General features: G+C 44.8%; 1 protein-coding gene across 35 annotated transcripts in view; it reads right to left on the bottom strand.

Annotated features, from left to right (window-relative positions):
• Positions 1-18135, bottom strand: part of DTNB (dystrobrevin beta) — a 384446-nt gene that overhangs the window by 160758 nt on the left and 205553 nt on the right. For 29 of the 35 annotated variants that reach the window (XR_010600030.1, XR_010600034.1, XR_010600025.1 and 26 more), the window contains one exon: positions 17167-17244. The exons of the other annotated variants lie outside the window; for them this stretch is intronic. Coding sequence is in view for 12 of the 29 variants with exons in the window: in XM_065590084.1 (XP_065446156.1) it covers positions 17167-17244 (78 nt within the window). In the remaining 17 variants the exon portion in view is untranslated. The remainder of the gene's footprint in view (positions 1-17166; positions 17245-18135) is intronic. 35 annotated transcript variants of the gene reach the window in all.

Genomic DNA, 18135 nt, shown 5'->3' with positions numbered 1-18135 from the left:
ACATTTAACCTTTGATATGAGTCTTAAATTATGGATGCTTAGCAGACATTAACTGACTTGATATCCCTGATTATTCCTTCTGCTCTTGTCTTCCTGACCTTTTTTCTCCCCATTTTCCACACTCTTCCCTCTTACCCTTCCTGTTCCACCCTCCTCATATCCCTTTCCCCAGTGTCATAACCCCCTAAAATAACAAAAACACCCCCACATTAAAAATAAACATTCATATGTATTAGTTATCAAAGTATTTAAAAGGTGGCAAAATTGTTTTTTTTAAAAGTAACAATTTAGTGTTGAACCTTGTTCGATCATGTATATGAATTATGCTTTCAAAGCCCTTCACGTGCTTATTCCCACTCTACCAGCCGTCTCTCATTTGCTATCAAGAAATCAACTTTCATCTCCGATTGGCCCTAGCCTCCATTCCCCTCGTTACATTTTCAAACATGCACCTTTATGCTTTCTCTCATGCTGCCTCTTGTGCCCCTCTCTATGAACATCTGCGAAACTAACTCATTACCCTCTAAAACCCTCCGCACAACTCTCCTTTTCTGTGATGCCTAAAAAAAAAAATTCACAACAGTTAGGCTGCTGGTGTGCTGAGACCACTGCCCATCATGCTGACCAATATCGTCACATTGTTTCCTCGTTCTCCCCCATCTGTATGTCTGTATCCATTTGTTTTCTTGATTTAGAGCTTAGACTGTAAGGTCTTTGGGGAAGGGACTTCCCTTTTGTTCTGTGTTTGTACCATGTCTAGCACAGTTGGGTACCTGGTCCATAACTAGGCTCCTAGGCACTACAGTAATACAAATAAATAATATGACTATTACCCTCATCCTTCCCTGCTCTTTCCTCCTATTGCTCGTCGTATTTCCTCGCTGCATCTTGTCTTAAACTAGAATTGTCAATTCTTCATGGCAGGAATTGTGTCTTATGCCTAGCACAATTGGGCTCTGGTTCTGACTGAGGCATTTAGGTGATATCAGAACACAAGCAACAACAATGTGGGAGGAGTGAAATATCACACTAGGATAAAAGGAAGAATGATAGAATTGTAAACAGTGATGGAGGGAGGGAGGGAGGGAAGGAAGAAAGGAGGAAGCACATATGCGTTTGAGTGTAAGATGAAGAGTTCAGTTTCAGACAGGCTCAGCTGAAGTTGATGACTGGACATCCAGGAGGAGAACTCAGAGACGTGCGGATGTGGGGAATAAGTGGGAGAGAGGCACATTTGGGAATTATCAGTGTAGAAAAAGTAACTGAAGCCAGGAAAGCAAATGGGATTACCCGGGGTTAGAGTGCAAAAGAGGACAATATTAGTACCAGAGCTCTGAAGAGCTGAGGTAGGATGGTCTCCCAAAGGTTGATAAGAAGGCTGGATGACAGTCAGTCACGCACAGACCTGCAAAAGCCCTGGGAGGACAGGAATCTGTATTGAAAGCAGCAGAAGGGATAAGGACAAATAAATAAATACAGAAATGAGACCCTGGCCCTGCCAATAGCAGATAATTAGTGACCTTTGTAAGAGAAATCCTGATGAAGTGCAGTGGACACAAGACAGACTGCAGAGTATCCAGGAAAGAGCTGGAAGAGAAGAAACAGAGGCAGCAATACACACGCAAGGACCTTGAAGGTGAAAGAGAAGGGAGTTGTTTGGATGCTGTGCAGTAAGGTGACCCTATCTCCTTTTATTCTTTATCATTTAAGTTGGAAAAATAATTTCATTTTTTAGACAGTAACAGTTTTATGGATGTTTCAATGACAATGTGTGCGCAAGTACTTTGGGGCTCAGTGGAGAACCCCACCCAATTTTCTACACTAGAAAGAGTAAAATCCCATCATGTATTTAATTTCTATAGCATCTATGTAAAAGGTATTGTGTTGGCTACACTCTGCCATGGTTGCTGAAAAAATCACTTGGTGTTCGTGGGGTATAAAATAAAAATTAACAAAATTTGAAATGTCATGATCCTAGTTGAGTATTGTTGATCCCTGGGAGTAGAATTCCTGAAGGAAGGATGATCCAGGTTGTCCAGGACAGCAAGAACACAGCTATGGAAGGCTGAAAGAATTGGGTTTGTTTAGTTTGGAAAAGAGAAGACTGAGAGGGGACATGATAGCAGTTTTCAGGTATCTAAAAGGGTGTCATAACGAGGAGGGAGAAAACTTATTCACCTTAGCCTCTAAGGATAGAACAAGAAGCAATGGGCTTAAACTGCAGCAAGGGAGGTTTAGGTTGGACATTAGGAAAAAGTTCCTAACTGTCAGGGTGGTTAAACACTGGAATAAATTGCCTAGGGAGGTTGTGGAATCTCCATCTCTGGAGATATTTAAGAGTAGGTTAGATAAATGTCTATCAGGGATGGTCTAGACGGTATTTGGTCCTGCCATGAGGGCAGGGGACTGGACTCTATGACCTCTCGAGGTCCCTTCCAGTCCTAAAATCTATGAATCTATGGCCAGAGTTACCTTAATAAATCTACTAAAGGAAATTTAGTCTGATAGAAAAGACAGAATCACTCACAACTGTCCTGGAAGGCTCCTTGGTTGTAGAAATCAGAGAATGATTTCTGCAATATAAGGGTCTGCCTTATCTGAGATAAAATATGAATACTCTGTTTTGTTGTCTAATAGCTGGCATGTATAGCAACATCTTTTAGTCAAGGTGGTTTAAGCATTTGCATTTTAAATACCCCTATTCTATACCGTATTAGGAGTAGCCCTTATTTCACTCAGTACACACCTTGTGTAACACAGAGGGTTCTACTGCTGTCTAACATTAATATCCACATTACAGAAGTTTTTCTTTTTTTAAATGTAGGAAATTAAATTAAAAAAAGAAAAAATGTTAAAGCTGCAAAGTGGAGTACTCAGATGTCAGAAAATTCCAAAGTGAAGATTAACCAACATAAGCAACCCAGTGTGGATAAACCTCTGTTGCAAAAACTCTTGCTTAATAGAAAAGACTATCTAACCTAATTCTGTCTACAGCATTGTATAGACTGAAGTAATGGTCCTTGCCTGATGCAAAATATGGTTAGAGAAATCCTACAGCCTGAAAAGTTCATTTCCACTTTGGACACTGGCCTTTGCCCTAGCGGTTGCTGGGGATGTGGAGGGTGAAACTGATACAGCAGCTCATATAAGAAGTGTGCATTGAGTGGTGCTGTATGATGAGGTTTTTTTTTTTTCAATCTTCAATTTATAAATAAATTCAGCTAAGACATTAAAAATATATTAAATTTCTGGATTCTTATTACAAACAAGAATGCCTTGTTTGTAATAAGCACTGGAATAAATTGCCTCGGGAGGTTGTGGAATCTCCTTCATTGGCGATTTTTAAGATCAGGTTAGACAAAAACCTGTCAGGGATGATCTAGATAATACTTAGTCCTGCCTTGAGTGCAGGGGACTGGACCAGAAGACCTCTTGAGGTCCCTTCCAGTCCTACAATTCTATGATTCTTCGGTGGAGGCTACTTCCTTGTTCCTGATAGCAGCAACAGGACAAAACACAACAGAAGATCTCTCTCCCAACCCCAGAATAAACAGTACTGTAGCTTGAAAGAGTTAAAAGGCTCTGCGCAAACTCTGGAATGTCTTTCTCTCCCCTCCTTCCTTTTAACAGTAGCAGCACAGAAGAAAGGATGCAGCCATCAGAAACCAATGACATCACACAACTTGTTACCACTCCTAAAAATATATAACTTGCAGAAATCTCACTACATTCAGAGCTAAATGGAAAAATCCAACTCTTTGCCCACACTTTCCTGCAATAATATCCCGCACTCAGACCTATAACTTCTTTCTTTAAGTAAAGCTTATGTGTGTCTGGATCTAATGCTAGATCAGGCAGTGGAAGAGCAGCTGCAGTCTCCGCTCCATTGCAAAGAGGAAGCGGGAGAGAATGAGACAGCTGAGCTACTCAGTTTAGCTCGTGGAGGTGTGGGAGGGGGCCTCCTACTGCTTTCTCAGTGTGTGTGTTGGGTGCATCTCATTGGTGGAGGGAGGTTCATAGAATCATAGAACCATAGAATATCAGGGTTGGAAGGGACCTCAGAAGGTCATCTAGTCCAACTCCCTACTCAAAGCAGGACCAATCTCTAAGTAAATCATCCCAGCCAGGGCTTCGTCAAGCCTGTCCTTAAAAACCTCTAAGGAAGGAGATTCCACCACCTCCCCTAGGTAACCCATTCCAGTGCTTCACCACCCTCCTGGTGAAAAAGTTTTTCCTAATATCCAACCTAAACCTCCCCCACTGCAACTTGAGACCATTGCTCCTTGTTCTGTCATCTGGTACCACTGAGAACAGTCCAGATCCATCCTCTTTGGAACACCCTTTCAGGTAGTTGAAAGCAGCTATCAAATCCCCCCTCATTCTTCTCTTCTGCAGACTAAATAATCCCAGTTTCCTCAGCTTCTCCTCATAAGTCATGTGCAGCAGCCCCCTAATCATTTTTGTTGCCCTCCGCTGGACTCTTTCCAATTTTTCCACATCCTTCTCATAGTGTGGGGCCCAAAACTGGACACAGTACTCCAGATGAGGCCTCACCAATGCCGAATAGAGGGGAATGATCACATCCCTCGATGTGCTGGCAATGCTGCTATTGATACAACCCAAAATGCCGTTAGCCTTCTTGGCAACAAAGACACACTGTTGACTCATATCCAGCTTCTCGTCCACTGTAACCTCTAGGTCCTTTTCTGTAGAACTGCTACCTAGCCACTCAGTCCCTAGTCTGTAGCAGTGCATGGGATTCTTCCGTCCTAAGTGCATGACTCTGCATTTGTCTTTGTTGAACCTCATCAGATTTCTTTTGGCCCAATCCTCTAATTTGTCTAATGTGTCCTAACGTTCGAAATCCAGACACTGATAAGCAAAGGAAGAAAATGAGTTTCAGAGCCCCAGTCTCCTCATTTGGAGCATCATGTCTCCAGCCACCACCTGGTTACAGCATGGGCTCTTAGCACAAACCTTGAACCCATATTATTGTAACTGCCAAAGTGTCAAACAAAGAAAGAGGTATTCTCTCAGACAAATAGGACCCAAAATTGTTTAAGGCTTTATAGATCAGAAAACACACCTTGAAATTTGCCAAGAAATCACCTTGCAGCTAGTGCAGATGATGGTAACTAAATCAGTAAATGAAACATCACTTAATAAAACAGGTTGCTGCATTCGGTGCTAGCAGCAATTTCCAAATCATATAATAAGATCAGATATAATTTCCTTTGGCTTTTTCTTCCAGCCTATAAACACTCACTCAATGTTATCTGGATTGACTTTCAGCAGCTGGCCATGCCCCAATCTCTACTGGAGACAGGGTATGTCATTCTGACTAGATTTAAAGCTGGGTGACATAAGAATAGTGAAAACACAGCAACCCACACCTCCTCACTAGCTCCCATCAATTTTATATATATGTTGACAAGGAGTCAACAAATAGAATTCTGCAGAAAGTCACATAAGAGTGTCTTTGGAAGAGATGACAAACTGCCTAATACTACTCTCTTTCTGAAAGAAAGGCCTGGAGTCACTCAAAAGTGGCCGCTAACTCCTGCCAGGGTCTTTAGGCATGTCAACACTACTACATCAAAGGCAGATGTAAAATAATAAGCATAGACTCCCAATCTTCATCCAACATTAGAAAAACCAATCAATACCAACAGTACCTGCTGACATACTATACCAAGGTCTAAAACAAAACAGGTTGTGCACAGTGACAAGAAGATGCTAGATATGTCTACAGCTTCCTACAACCATCTCAGTAGACTTCACCAAATGTGAGAGGTTCAGGCTGGGGCAAAAGTTGGACAGATTATCTAGGTCAAGAGATTGTTTGGCCCTTTTTCAAGAGACTAACCCCACTGTAAGAGGGTAAGTACAGCATGGACAAAATGTTATTGTTATTACCATTTTTAAATTCTTGTCCTCCTTCATTGCTGATAAATTATATAAGACCATTGCTTGACCATACTTTGGTTCATTAGATCATGTTTTTCATAGATTCATAGATTCTAGGACTGGAAGGGACCTCGAGAGGTCATCGAGTCCAGTCCCCTGCCCCCATGGCAGGACCAAATACTGTCTAGACCATCCCTGATAGACATTTATCTAACCTACTCTTAAATATCTCCAGAGATGTTTTCTAGAACTTTAATAATGTTTGTTGCTCTTCTCTGGACCTTCTCCAATTTCTCCACATCTTTCCCAAAATGTGGTGCCCAGAACTGCACACAATACTCCAGTTGAGGCCTAATCAACATGGGGTAGAGCGGAAGAATTATTTCTTGTGTCTTGCGTACAACACTAATACTCGTGTCTTGCTAATATGTTCCAGAATGATGTTTGCTTCTTTTTTTTTTTTTTTTTTTGCAACAGTGTTACACTGTTTGACTCATATTTAGCTTGTGATCCATTATGCATCTGATTGTTCCTTCCTAAGTGGAGTACTTTGCATTTGTTCTTATTGAATTTGACCCTATTTACTTCAGATCATTTCTCCAGTTTGTCCAGATCATTTTGAATTTTAAACTTATCCTCCAACCCTTGCAACCCCTCCCAGCTTGGTATTGTCTGCAAACTTTACAAGTTTACTCTCTATACCATTTTCTAAATCACTGATGAAGATATTGAACAGAACTGGACCCAGAACTGATCCCTGCGGGACCCCGCTCGATATGCCCTTCCAACTTGACTGTGAACCACTGATAACTACTCTCTGGGAATGGTTTTCCAATAAGTTATGCACCCACCTTATAGTAGCTCCATCTAAGCTGTATTTCCCTAGTTTGTTTATGAGAAGGTCATACAAGACAGTATCAAAAACCTTACTAAAATCAAGATATACCACATCTACTGCTTCCCCCTATCCACAAGGTTTGTTCTTCTATCAAAGAAAGCTATTAGGTTGGTTTGACACAATTTTTTCTTGACAAATCCATGCTCACTGTTACTTATCACCTTATTATCTTCTAGGTGTTTGCAAATTGGTTGCTTAATTATTTGCTCCATTATCTTTCTGCGTATTGAAGTTAAGTTGACTGGTCTGCAATTCCCCGGGTTGTCCTTATTCCCCTTTTTATAGATGGGCACTAGATTTGCCCTTTTCCAGTCCTCTGGATTCTCTCCCATCTTCCATGACTTTTTGAAGATAAGTTGAAGTATTTTTCCACTGGGAACCGATTCTACTACCGCTCATACTGGATCTGAGTGATCTTGTCAACAAAGTAAGTTGAAACCCAGTTAAGTGAGAAAACTCCACTGACTACAGTTTGGCCACTCTTGCTCTAAGGACTGTCTACCTGAGTTTGTCTGTAACGCACAGGCTCAGGGACAAGTCTACTCTCGCAAAGCCTTTGCTCAGCAAAAAGCATCCGTACTGAAGTCAAATAACCTATTATATAGTGTTTGTGAAAACTACAAGAGTCAATTATTTAGATAAATAAATATTGATGTAATTTCAATGTAGGTAGTTCAGAGGTACAACAGCAACACACTTATTTTCTCCTGGAAAGTAGAAGAGAACTACTCGGGAGGTTGTATTGTTTTGTCTGAGTGACTGCTGCTGGAAATTAGGTTACAGCAGTGACCTGAGGGATTTTCCTTGCCTCTTTCATATACCTCGTCAATAAAATATATGAAGATCCTTTTAAGTTTAGTTTCTCATTCCCTGCAGGGAATATTAATAGATATATAGCTTTGGACAAGTAGGAGACTGTGATTCACTGGAGACTCATGTACTGGCAAAACATACTTCAACAAGAACAAAAGAAACAAATACATGATCAACTGATTTTCTGAGCGTGTCTGCATATGCACATGCATACATTAACTTACAAATATAAAGCTAGTGAACGGAAATCCCAACTTAGCTCAAATTTGAATGATCTTTAGACTCAGGGTTTGTCTTTACAGGGAGCTTAGTCTGGTCTGAAAATATTTCCATATACATGATCAATTCCTTAGAGTGCACTAACTCCGCATTTATCATGGGCTCTGGAGTTCTCTTTCAAAGTGTACTAAATCTGATGCAAATTGAGTTAGTGTCGGCTGTTGTTTGCGTACATGAAGTGCTGCCATGCACTATTTTTGCAGTCCTCCAACTACTATCCCACAAACAGGGACATCACTTGAAGAAGGGAAAGTTACTCACCTTGTGCAGTAACTGAGGTTCTTTGAGATGTGTGTCCCTGTGGGTGCTCCACTACCCAGCCTCCTCCCCTCTACTTCGGAGTTCTCACAAGGTTCTCTGTGGTAGAGAAGGAACGGAGGGTGGGGTTGGCTGCATAGCGCTAATTAACCACCACTGATGGCGTGAGATGGGGAGAGCGCACGTGGGGCTCAACCGGACACTGCTGTTGAAATTCTTCAATTAGAGTGCAGGGGCACACAACTGCCTGAAGTGGAGCACCCAGAGGGACATCACTTGAAGAAGAACTGTCTGTTTACCTGTGTGACCTCCACTACTCTGGGGTCAGGTTGACCAGATGACCCTTCTCCTGTTTAAAGCCTGGCACAGTGCCATTTACAGCTAGATTCCAGTAGATCAGCATTATGGTAATATACTCCAGCAGCCTTTAGAACATCTGGGAAAAAGGGGCGACTACACCGGGTCATACTGACAGGTGAACTGTCAGACTGGATAGAGGTTATTAGTGGAGTTCCTCAGGGACTGGTTTGGGGACCAATCTGATTGAACATTTTCATTACTGACCTTGGCACAAAAAGTAAGAGTGCGCTAATAAAATTTGTGGATGACACAAAGTTGGGAGGTATTTCCAATATGGAGGAGGGCCGGAATATCATCCAAGAAGATCTGGATGATCTTGTAAACTGGAATAATAGAAATGGGATGTAATTTAATAGTGCAAAGTCATGCATTTAGGGACTTAACAACAAGAATTTTTGCTATAAGCTGGGGCCTTATCAGTTGGAAGCAACAGAGGAGGAGAAAGACCTGGGTTCATTGGTTGATCACAGGATGACTAGGAGCTGCCAATGTGATGTGGCTATGAAAAAAGCTACTGCAGTCCTAGGATGCATCAGGTGAGGTATTTCCAGTAGAGACTGGGAAGTATTAGCACCATTATACTAGGCACTGGTGAGACCTCATCTGGAATACTGTGAGCAACTCTGATCTCCCATGTTTAAGAAAGATGAATTCAAACTGGAACAGGTGCAGAGCATGGCTATTAGGATGATCTGAGGAATGGAAAACCTACCTTATGAGAGGAGACTCAAAGAGCTTGGCTTGTTTAACCTAACCAAAAGAAGACTGCGGGGAGATATGACTGCATTCAAAATACATCAGAGGGATAAATGCCTGGGAGGGAGAGGAGTTATTTAAGTTGTTGGCAGATGTGAGCCTTTCCCAGTCTTCAGCCCCCACCTCCCTCCCTCAGCCCACACTGTTCCCCTTCATTGGTTCACCATCTGCCGTTCACATTTTAGAAATGGCAGCTGGACCTGCTGGGCAATCAGCTTCTGTCTCATGCTAAAGTCCTGATTATCGACTGTTTACAAGCCTAAGCCATGGAAGGCACATACCCCATCTACCTATTTTCCTTTTCCTACCACTCATCTTTCCTGCTCGGTGAACACCCACCCTCCTGCCCGAAAACAACAGCCAGAAACAGGGCACAGCCACAACCTCATGAGACATAAGAGCCTCTACCCCAACCTGCCTCCCGCAGCATTTCAAATAATGAAAATATTCAGTTGTGTGAAATTCAACAGTTTATTGAGATAGTAGTTAGAAGAGAAAAAAATTTGGTTAGTATTCTCCATTTCCATGAGGTAGATATGGGTATTGCATGCTGCAAAGGTACTAAGACTACAGCTTGTTGCTGAGGTATATATGCCTCATAACAGGCATTTGTACAGGAAAATATGTTTACCCTAGGGATAGCATAGCTGTACAACTCTTAATGGCTTCTGATAGGTTTACACAGAAAAAGACTCAGTTAAGGCTTTGAACAATCAGTGCAGAACCCCATCTATTTTTCCCTGCAATTTCAGCATGTCTGCAGGGGAGATAAAGCAGAATCTTAGACTGAGAAATTGTTTGATTTTGATCGAAATGTTATGTGGGATAGCTGGGCAGTCGTTTGCTCCCCGAGATAGCTTACAATTCCCATGAAGCGCTTCTGGCGGGAAGAGAGGGACCATCTTGGTGAGTAACTTCACACCTTGTCTCTCTGGGCTGCCCTTTGCCTTTCTGATTAAGGCCATTCTCTGCCTCCTAGTCACCCACCTCAGTGTAACGTTATCAACACAGAGGGGATTATGATCCAGTTTGCCCCCAGATTCCGTCCATTGACCCTTCCGACACCATATAAGCATCTCCAAGGCACAGCTTAAACTGCAAAGCCAAACTGGGACCATAATCCCCAAAACATCACAGCCTTCAAGGCACATCTACAAACCCCAAAGTCCCAAGCTAGACCTCCTGCACACACTCCTTACCACCTCTGAGGTGCTCCCAAGTCTGGGAAGAATCTCAGGGAGCGGAAACAAGAAATACATGTTAAAATGCTACCACAGCCTCTCTGAAATATCATAGAATCATAGAATATTAGGGTTGGAAGAGACCTCAGAGGTCATCTAGTCCAATACCCTGCTCAAAGCAGGACCAACACCAACTAAATCATCCCAACCAAGCCCTTGTCAAGCCAGGCCTTAAAAACCTCTAAGGATGGAGATTCCACCACCTCCGCAGGTAACCCATTCCAGTGCTTCACCACCCTCCTAGTGAAATAGTGTTTCCTAATATCCAACCTAGAGCTCCCCCACTGCTACTTGAAACCATTGCTTCTTGTTCTGTCATCTGCCACCACTGAGAACAGCCGAGCTCCTTCCTCTTTGGAACCCCCCTTCAGGTAGTTGAAGGCTGCTATCAAATCCCCCCTCACTCTTCTCTTCTGCAGACTAAATAACCCCAGTTCCCTCAGCCTCTCCTCGTAAGTCATGTGCCCCAGTCCCCTAATCATTTTCGTTGCCCTCCGCTGGACTCTCTCCAATTTGTCCACATCCCTTTTGTCATGGGGGGACCAAAACTGGATGCTGTACTCCAGGTGTGGCCTCACCAGTGTCGAATAGAGGGGAATAATCACGTCCCTTGATCTGCTGGCAATGTTCATTGTAATCCCCAGGTCCTTTTCTGCAGAACTGCTGCTTAGCCAGTCGGTCCCCAGCCTGTGGCGGTGCATGGGATTCTTTCTTCCTAAGTGCATGACTCTGCACTTTCCTTGTTGGACCTCATCAGATTTATTTTGGCCCAATCCTCCAATTTGTCTAGGTCACTCTGGACCCTATCCCTACCCTCCAGTGTATCTACCTCTCCCCCCAGCTTAGTATCATCTGCGAACTTGCTGAGGGTGCAATTAATCCCATCATCCAGATCATTAATAAAGATGTTGAACAAAACCCGTCCCAGGATCGACTCCTGGGGCACTCCACTTGATACTGGCTGCCAACTAGACATGGAGCCATTGATCACTACCCATTGACCCCGACAATCTAGTCAGCTTTCTATCCACTGTGATAGACCCAGGCCAGTTGGGTACAGCAAAGTAGTAGAAGGCAAATTTACTGGCCACTGGATAAGCAGTTTTCTGTTCCCTGACTGACCAGAGCAGGGGCTGCTCCAGGCTAGGGTGGACACATGACTCCAGTTAGCCTGCAAAGAGTCAGGTGAGGCCGTTAAGCTAATGTGAACACCTGACTCTAATTAACGCCCCTCTGATACTATAAAAGGGTTCACTCCAATCAGGCCGAGGAGAGTCAGGGAGCCAGAGGAGAGGAAGTGTGGCTGAAGGGCTAGGTAATGAAGACACCCTCAAGCCACTGGAAAGGGAGCCCTAAGGTAAGAGTGAAGAAGGCGTTGAGAGAGAGAAGGGGGGAAGCTGTGGGGAAGTGGCCCAGGGAAATGTGGCAGCTCTGGCGGTGAAAGGTCGACTGCCAACAGCTGCTGCCATTAGGGTCCCTGGGCCGGAACCCGGAGTAGAGGGAGGGCCCGGGTTCCCCCCAACCCGCCACTACAGAAACACCTCCTGGGAGGGGAAGACAGGCCCCTGTCAGGAAAGGAGGCTAAACTGTTCTGGAATAAGCCCGTAGGGACGACAGAGACTGTGGGAGTTCTCTCACCAATCTCCTTCCTGGCTTATGATGAAAAGGGCTCAGCAGACTGTAACCCTGGCCCTAGAGAGAGAAGGGCTACGTGGAGGGTCACAGTGAGCCACTGAGGCTAGCATAAACTGCCTGGAAGCGTGGAATCCACAGGGACAGGGTTAGAGCTCTGCCACACCAACTTATAGTCCATTCATGCAATCCGTACTTTTTTAACTTGCTGGCAAGAATACTGTGGGAGACCGTATCAAAAGCTTTGCTAAAATCAAGATATATCACATCCACTGCTTTCCCCTCATCCACAGAGCCAGTTATCTCCTCATAGAAGGCAATCAGGCTGGTCAGGCATGACTTGCCCTTGGTGAATCCATGTTGACTGTTCCTGATCACCTTCCTCTCCTCCAAGTGCTTCAAAATGGATTCCTTGAGGACCTGCTCCATGATTTTGCCAGGGACTGAAGTGAGGCTGACTGGTATGTAGTTCCCCGGGTTCTCTTTCTGCTCTTTTTTAAATATGGGCACTATATTTGTCTTTTTCCAATCATCCGGGACCTCCACCATGAATTTTCAAAGATCATGGCCAATGGCTGTGCAATCACATCAGCCAACTCCCTCAGCACCCTCGGATGCAGCGCATCCGGCCCCATGGACTTGTGCACATCCAGCTTTTCTAAATAGTCCTTAACCAGTTCTTTGACTACTGAAGGCTGCTCACCTCATGTGTTTCATATGAACAATAACTCCTTGTTTTTTCTTCCCTACTCCTGCAGCCACAGTGCCTGCCGTGGCCAGACCCTCAAAGACAAGGCCTTTATCAAGGTCTGAGCGGCTTGCTAAGCTGAGGGGAAAGAACTGGAAAACAATAGCAAGCTGGAGATTGGCTCTGAGAAATACCAGAGAAAGCGTTGCAGTGGCCAGACACAGCGTGGCCATGGCAAAAGTCACTGTAGAGAAAGACAGGGAGATGCAGTGGCAACTCCTGGAAGCAACATAGACTCAGAATGCTCTGTTGCAGCACACAGACATTCCAGTGCCCTCAGCCAGGACCCAGCCATGTTCTGCAACCCCTGGACAATACAGAGTACTGGGAACACCAGCATATGTTCCCCCAATGAAACCTTGCAGCTGTGCTACCAGATACCATTCCTCTCTCCAGCTGAAGCTCAGGGCAGCAAGAACAATCGCCCCTGAGAGCCCAGCTCTTTCGTGCCATGAAACACATCTGGAACTTTGAGCCTCGACACCAGAAGGCAGAAGAACAAGAAGAGACAGAGGCAAGATGTATATTCACCTGTGAATTGGAGCCTGCTGTTGTTGTGTGCTGCCTTCCCCTGCACGGTGCCACTTCAAAGCTGTGTTTCATTGTTATTTTAATAAAAAAATTATTTTTGGTTGTTACATAACAAATTGTTTTTAATAATAAAAACCTTTAAAATACATCCAAAAGGACTTGGCAATGCATGTGTGACAAAGTGGGAATTTTCTGTGATTCCTATGTGAGCCTTAGTTTCCCTCTGTACTTTGCATTGCTACCGAGTGGGTGGAAAAGGTTAAAAAGCTGCTCTTGGGGCAGAGCAGGAAACATACGGTATTGTCTTACATTACTGATTGGGATGGAATGAATGCGTCATTAAGCAAGCACTGACTGAAACTGACCCATATTGATGGAGGGTCCTCAAAGACAATGGGAGACGTAAGGACTGAACAACTGACACTTATACATGGGAAACTCCAGCAGGCAGGATGCGTGAACTCAGCATGAAAGGTGTCATGTGGCTGGGATAAGAGGCTTTTGGGAGACAGACAGCAGCTCTCACGAGGGATTGCCAAAGAGAGAGGGAGAGAGAGCCAAAAATGGATTCCACGGTAGCGTAGCTGTGAGGAGAGCTTGCTTGGCCAGAATGGACTACATCTTAACATTTATTTCTCTGCCACTTCCCGGAGCTGTGTTCCAGCTGGCTGATAAATCCTGCTCTGTTTTGAAAAGGCTGCCTGGTAACACTGAACCTCCTTGTGGAGGTGCATTGATCCCTGGACGCCCGGGTAGAGCTCACTGTACAAAGCAGGAGTACCGGAGCCCAGAAGCTCAGTCTCAGAGGCATTGAGGCTATGTCCTACCCTAAAGGAAGAGTTGGGCCCCTTGGGGATCTGGCATACTGAAGTGGTTCCTCCAAGGGACTGTTTAAAAGCTGGGGCATGCTGGGGATCAGTGACAGCATGGTACACAGAAAAAAACGGAAATTTTGCATGTCATAGGTTTTTCTAAAAGTATAAAAGCACAGACATGATAAAATAAGGAGTGCCATAATGTGCCACTTCTACCACCCACAAAAGACACTCCAATGCTCACAATCTTTTCTTTCTTTCTTTTTCCTAGAACTGGAACGGACCCTGAAAGGTCATCGAGTCCAGCCCCCTGCCTTCACTAGCAGGACCAAGTACTGATTTTGCCCCAGATCCCTAAGTGGCCCCGCAAGGATTGAACTCACAACCCTGGGTTTAGCAGGCCAATGCTCAAACCACTGAGCTATCCCTCCCCACTACTCCCCGGGATAATAGCTGGATGTACAGCTGCACACTGTCAGGCCTGAGACTGAAAGTAAGAGCAATATGCATCCCTGACAGTATTGCCATGGCTGTTTCCATTTTCAACTGGCTGCTTAAACCGCTGAGCAAGTCTCCGCCACTCATTCTCCTTTACTCTCACAGCTATTTTGCAAAATACAACATGTAGCTATAATCCTAGGCAAGTTAGCCCATAAAGAGAGCCACCTTCTTCCACTCCATGCATCTGATGAAGTGGGCTTTAGCCCACGAAAGCTTATGCCCAAATAAATTTGTTAGAGTCTAAGGTGCCACGAGGACTCCTCGTTGTTTTTGCTGATACTGACCAACATGGCTACTATTCTGAAACCTTCTCTTCAGATCGCCAAATACATACTCCACTGTCATACTGAGGCACTAGTTAAACAGTTCCTTCCTCCTGTGCAAGTGGTCTGTGAATTGCTTCATTAGCCAGGGAAGCAGAGGATAAACCGGGTCTCCCAGGATAACCAGAGGATTCTCCACACCATTAATGTTCATAGTGGTCCTGGGGGAAACGTCTCCTTTATTCTTTAAGGTAAACAGAGCAGCACTCTCAAAGATCCTAGCATTGGGACCTTTCTACACCACCCTGCATTGTGAACATGTCATGGTGGTCAACCAGGCCTTGGAGCAACCATGTAGAAATACTCCTTTCTGTTTATAAACTCTGAGCCCTGGTGTGGGGGGCAAAAAATAGGGACATGGGTCCCATCAATTACCCCAACCCAGTTTGGGAACCCCATGCATGCAATGCCATCAAAAAATCTCCTGAGCATCACCAAGCTTTAAAAACCAATACAATGGTACCTTACGCATGCCATCACACACCTGCCTCACAATGGACCCACCAGTGATCTCCCAATGCCAAATTGGCTGGCTATAGACTGGTAACATTTGGGGGTGGTTGGCTTCCAGATGGCAATGGTGACACGCTTCTCAATGGGTGTGGGGCACTGCCTGCTGGTCTGGGGCTGCTGCGGCTCCAGGGCTAGTTCAGCACTGATGTCAGGTTGTCTTCACCATTGTGATGGGGTTCACTCACCACTGTGGCGCCTCCTGCTGGCTGTCCTGGGGATTAGCTCTGTTCACCAGTGCACCCTCTTCTGGTGCTGTCCAGCCACCGTCACTTCTGCTCCAGGACCCACGTCACTCCAAGGACTGCAGCGTCCTCTTCAGGACACAGCCCTCCAGCTGCACCGCACTCTGTGCTCCCCCACTTCCAGGGGACAGTATCACAGTCCGCTGTCCAGCCACTTCCCTCAGTGGCTACTGCAGCCAATTGGCCACTTCTTCAGTGGCAAGGCGGGGGGTGGGAGGGGAGAAACCCGGGCTCATGTACTACTCCAGGTCCCGGCCCAGGGATTCTGTAGATGGCTGCCACTTGCTGCATCCCCTCCGACTCCTCAGTAGATTTCCCTGGGCCATTTCCCTGTGGCCTCAGCACTCTATTTGCCCTTGCTTCAGGGTCTCGGCCTGTAGATCCCTGCAGCCCGCCAGGGGCTGTCTTTAGTTCCCCCAGTCTCTGCCTGTAGCACTGCTCTATCCAGGGTGCTTGCTGCCTTCAGCCTGCAAGGCAGCCAGTCCTCCTCCCTCCCTCACTCAAGCTCCAGGGAGTGACTGAAGCGGCTCTGCTCTGCAGTCCTTCTTGTATGGGCCAACCTGGCCTTAATTGGCTGCTCCTCGCTCCTTTTGTGCAGTCTCCCTTGGGCTCTAATAACCCTTTATAGGCCAGATGCCCCATCACAACCATCCTGAAATTCTGTCACCAAATTCTGCTGAACATTCCAGGTCTGCAGAACTATCTTCTCTCATCAACTGATGCTGATTTCCCAAGCCCCAAAACAGTGCTGTGAAGCTGCTCCAAGAAGAGCTTGTGAAATAGCAGTTGCTCGGTGTCCTCCTAGTCTTCCTTGTCCTCCTCCTCTGCTGCTGCTGAAGAAGCCGCTGGTACAGCCACATCATCTACTCAGTAGTGCACAGTTGTCCTGTGTGCACACTATTAGTACAGCTCACATATTGCGCACTAACCACTGTGCGTCACACGCAATATGAATTAACCACCCCATGTAGATCAGGTCTCAGGAATCTCAAAAGCAACTACGCAATTGGTTTCTACTTTGTGTGAAGAACAGGCATTAACAAAGCCAATAAAACAGCAAGACCGGTCTTTCTGAACGGCTTTGGAGGAAATACCCTCTATAAAACTTTAGCACCAGCGAGTTCAGTCATATTTCTGTAGTAAAAATTATTCAGTACAAGAAAATAGCTCTTTAAAAAGAGATCAAAAAGCAGCAGTGGCAATCAAGCCTTTTTTTATGAACCTCAGACACACTCGGAGCAGCTGCAGTAGCGTTTGAAACAAGTCAGAACACTAACAGTGACGCAAAATTCATTCTATTTATACCGCTTGCAAAGATGTAAACAGTAAATTTAGTGAGGTATAGCTACCTTTTTGTTGGAGTGGGTGCTCCGGAGGACATATGGGTAACCATGGTGTCGTTCATGTTTGTCAGAGGCCGAGGAGGACTAAAATAGAAATAACGTATTCCATGTTAATGATTAAAAAACAGCAGTAAATACAGATAAAGGTGAAAACAAAACGATTATTCTGTATAAGAACATTAGGTCAAAGGTACAACTAATTCAAATGGCTAAGTAACAGCAGTCTCTACACAGGTAGGGGTGTTGTGTTCAGATTGCCTTGAAGAATTCATGAGTCAGGTTAAAATGAGGGTAAAAACGGTTATTTATATGCACGGTAACTGTTGTTCTTCAATATGTTGTGCACATATACATTCCACAGCAGGTGTTTGTGCGCCCAATGCACTTGAGTTGGATTTCTGCCTGAAGTACAACTAGGAGACACATGTGTTCCTGCTCTTCTCATGCTCTCAGGCAAGGGCATAAAAGAGGCGTGGTCACCACTTCCCCCATTGTTCCTTCGCACTGCCATATGTAATGTTCAGTGTAGCAGGGAAGTTGGGAGGGTCGTGGAATGTATGTATGTGCAATGTAAAATGTAGGTTGAAGAACCACAGTTACTGTATGCATAAGTAACTTTTTTTTTAAACTCTGAGTGATTGTGCACATATACATTACACAGCAGGTGGTGACTCATCAGCAGTTCCCTTGTAGGTGGAGGGACTTCGAATCATCTGACCAGAGACTATAGCACCAACTTGCCAAAGTTGCATCATTTCGAGAGGCCTGACTGATGGTCTAGTAAGCAGAACAAGGATGTACAAGTGACCATGTCACTTCCTTGCAGATATCAGCTACTGGAGCATTGCTCCACAAACATGAAGTATTTCTTTAGCTTTAGAAGAATGGGGCTTTGGGGGGAAAAACACTGGCAAATGAAGAGTTTGCTTCAGGCAATGGTTATGCTTTAGGCATAAACTTAGGGTGTGGTCTAAG

This window comes from Chrysemys picta, chromosome 3 (genome assembly GCF_011386835.1).
Source record: "Chrysemys picta bellii isolate R12L10 chromosome 3, ASM1138683v2, whole genome shotgun sequence".
Classification (NCBI taxonomy): Eukaryota; Metazoa; Chordata; order Testudines; family Emydidae; genus Chrysemys; species Chrysemys picta.
Note: the sequence above shows the minus strand (reverse complement) of the source record. Positions and strands in the feature narration are given on the sequence as shown.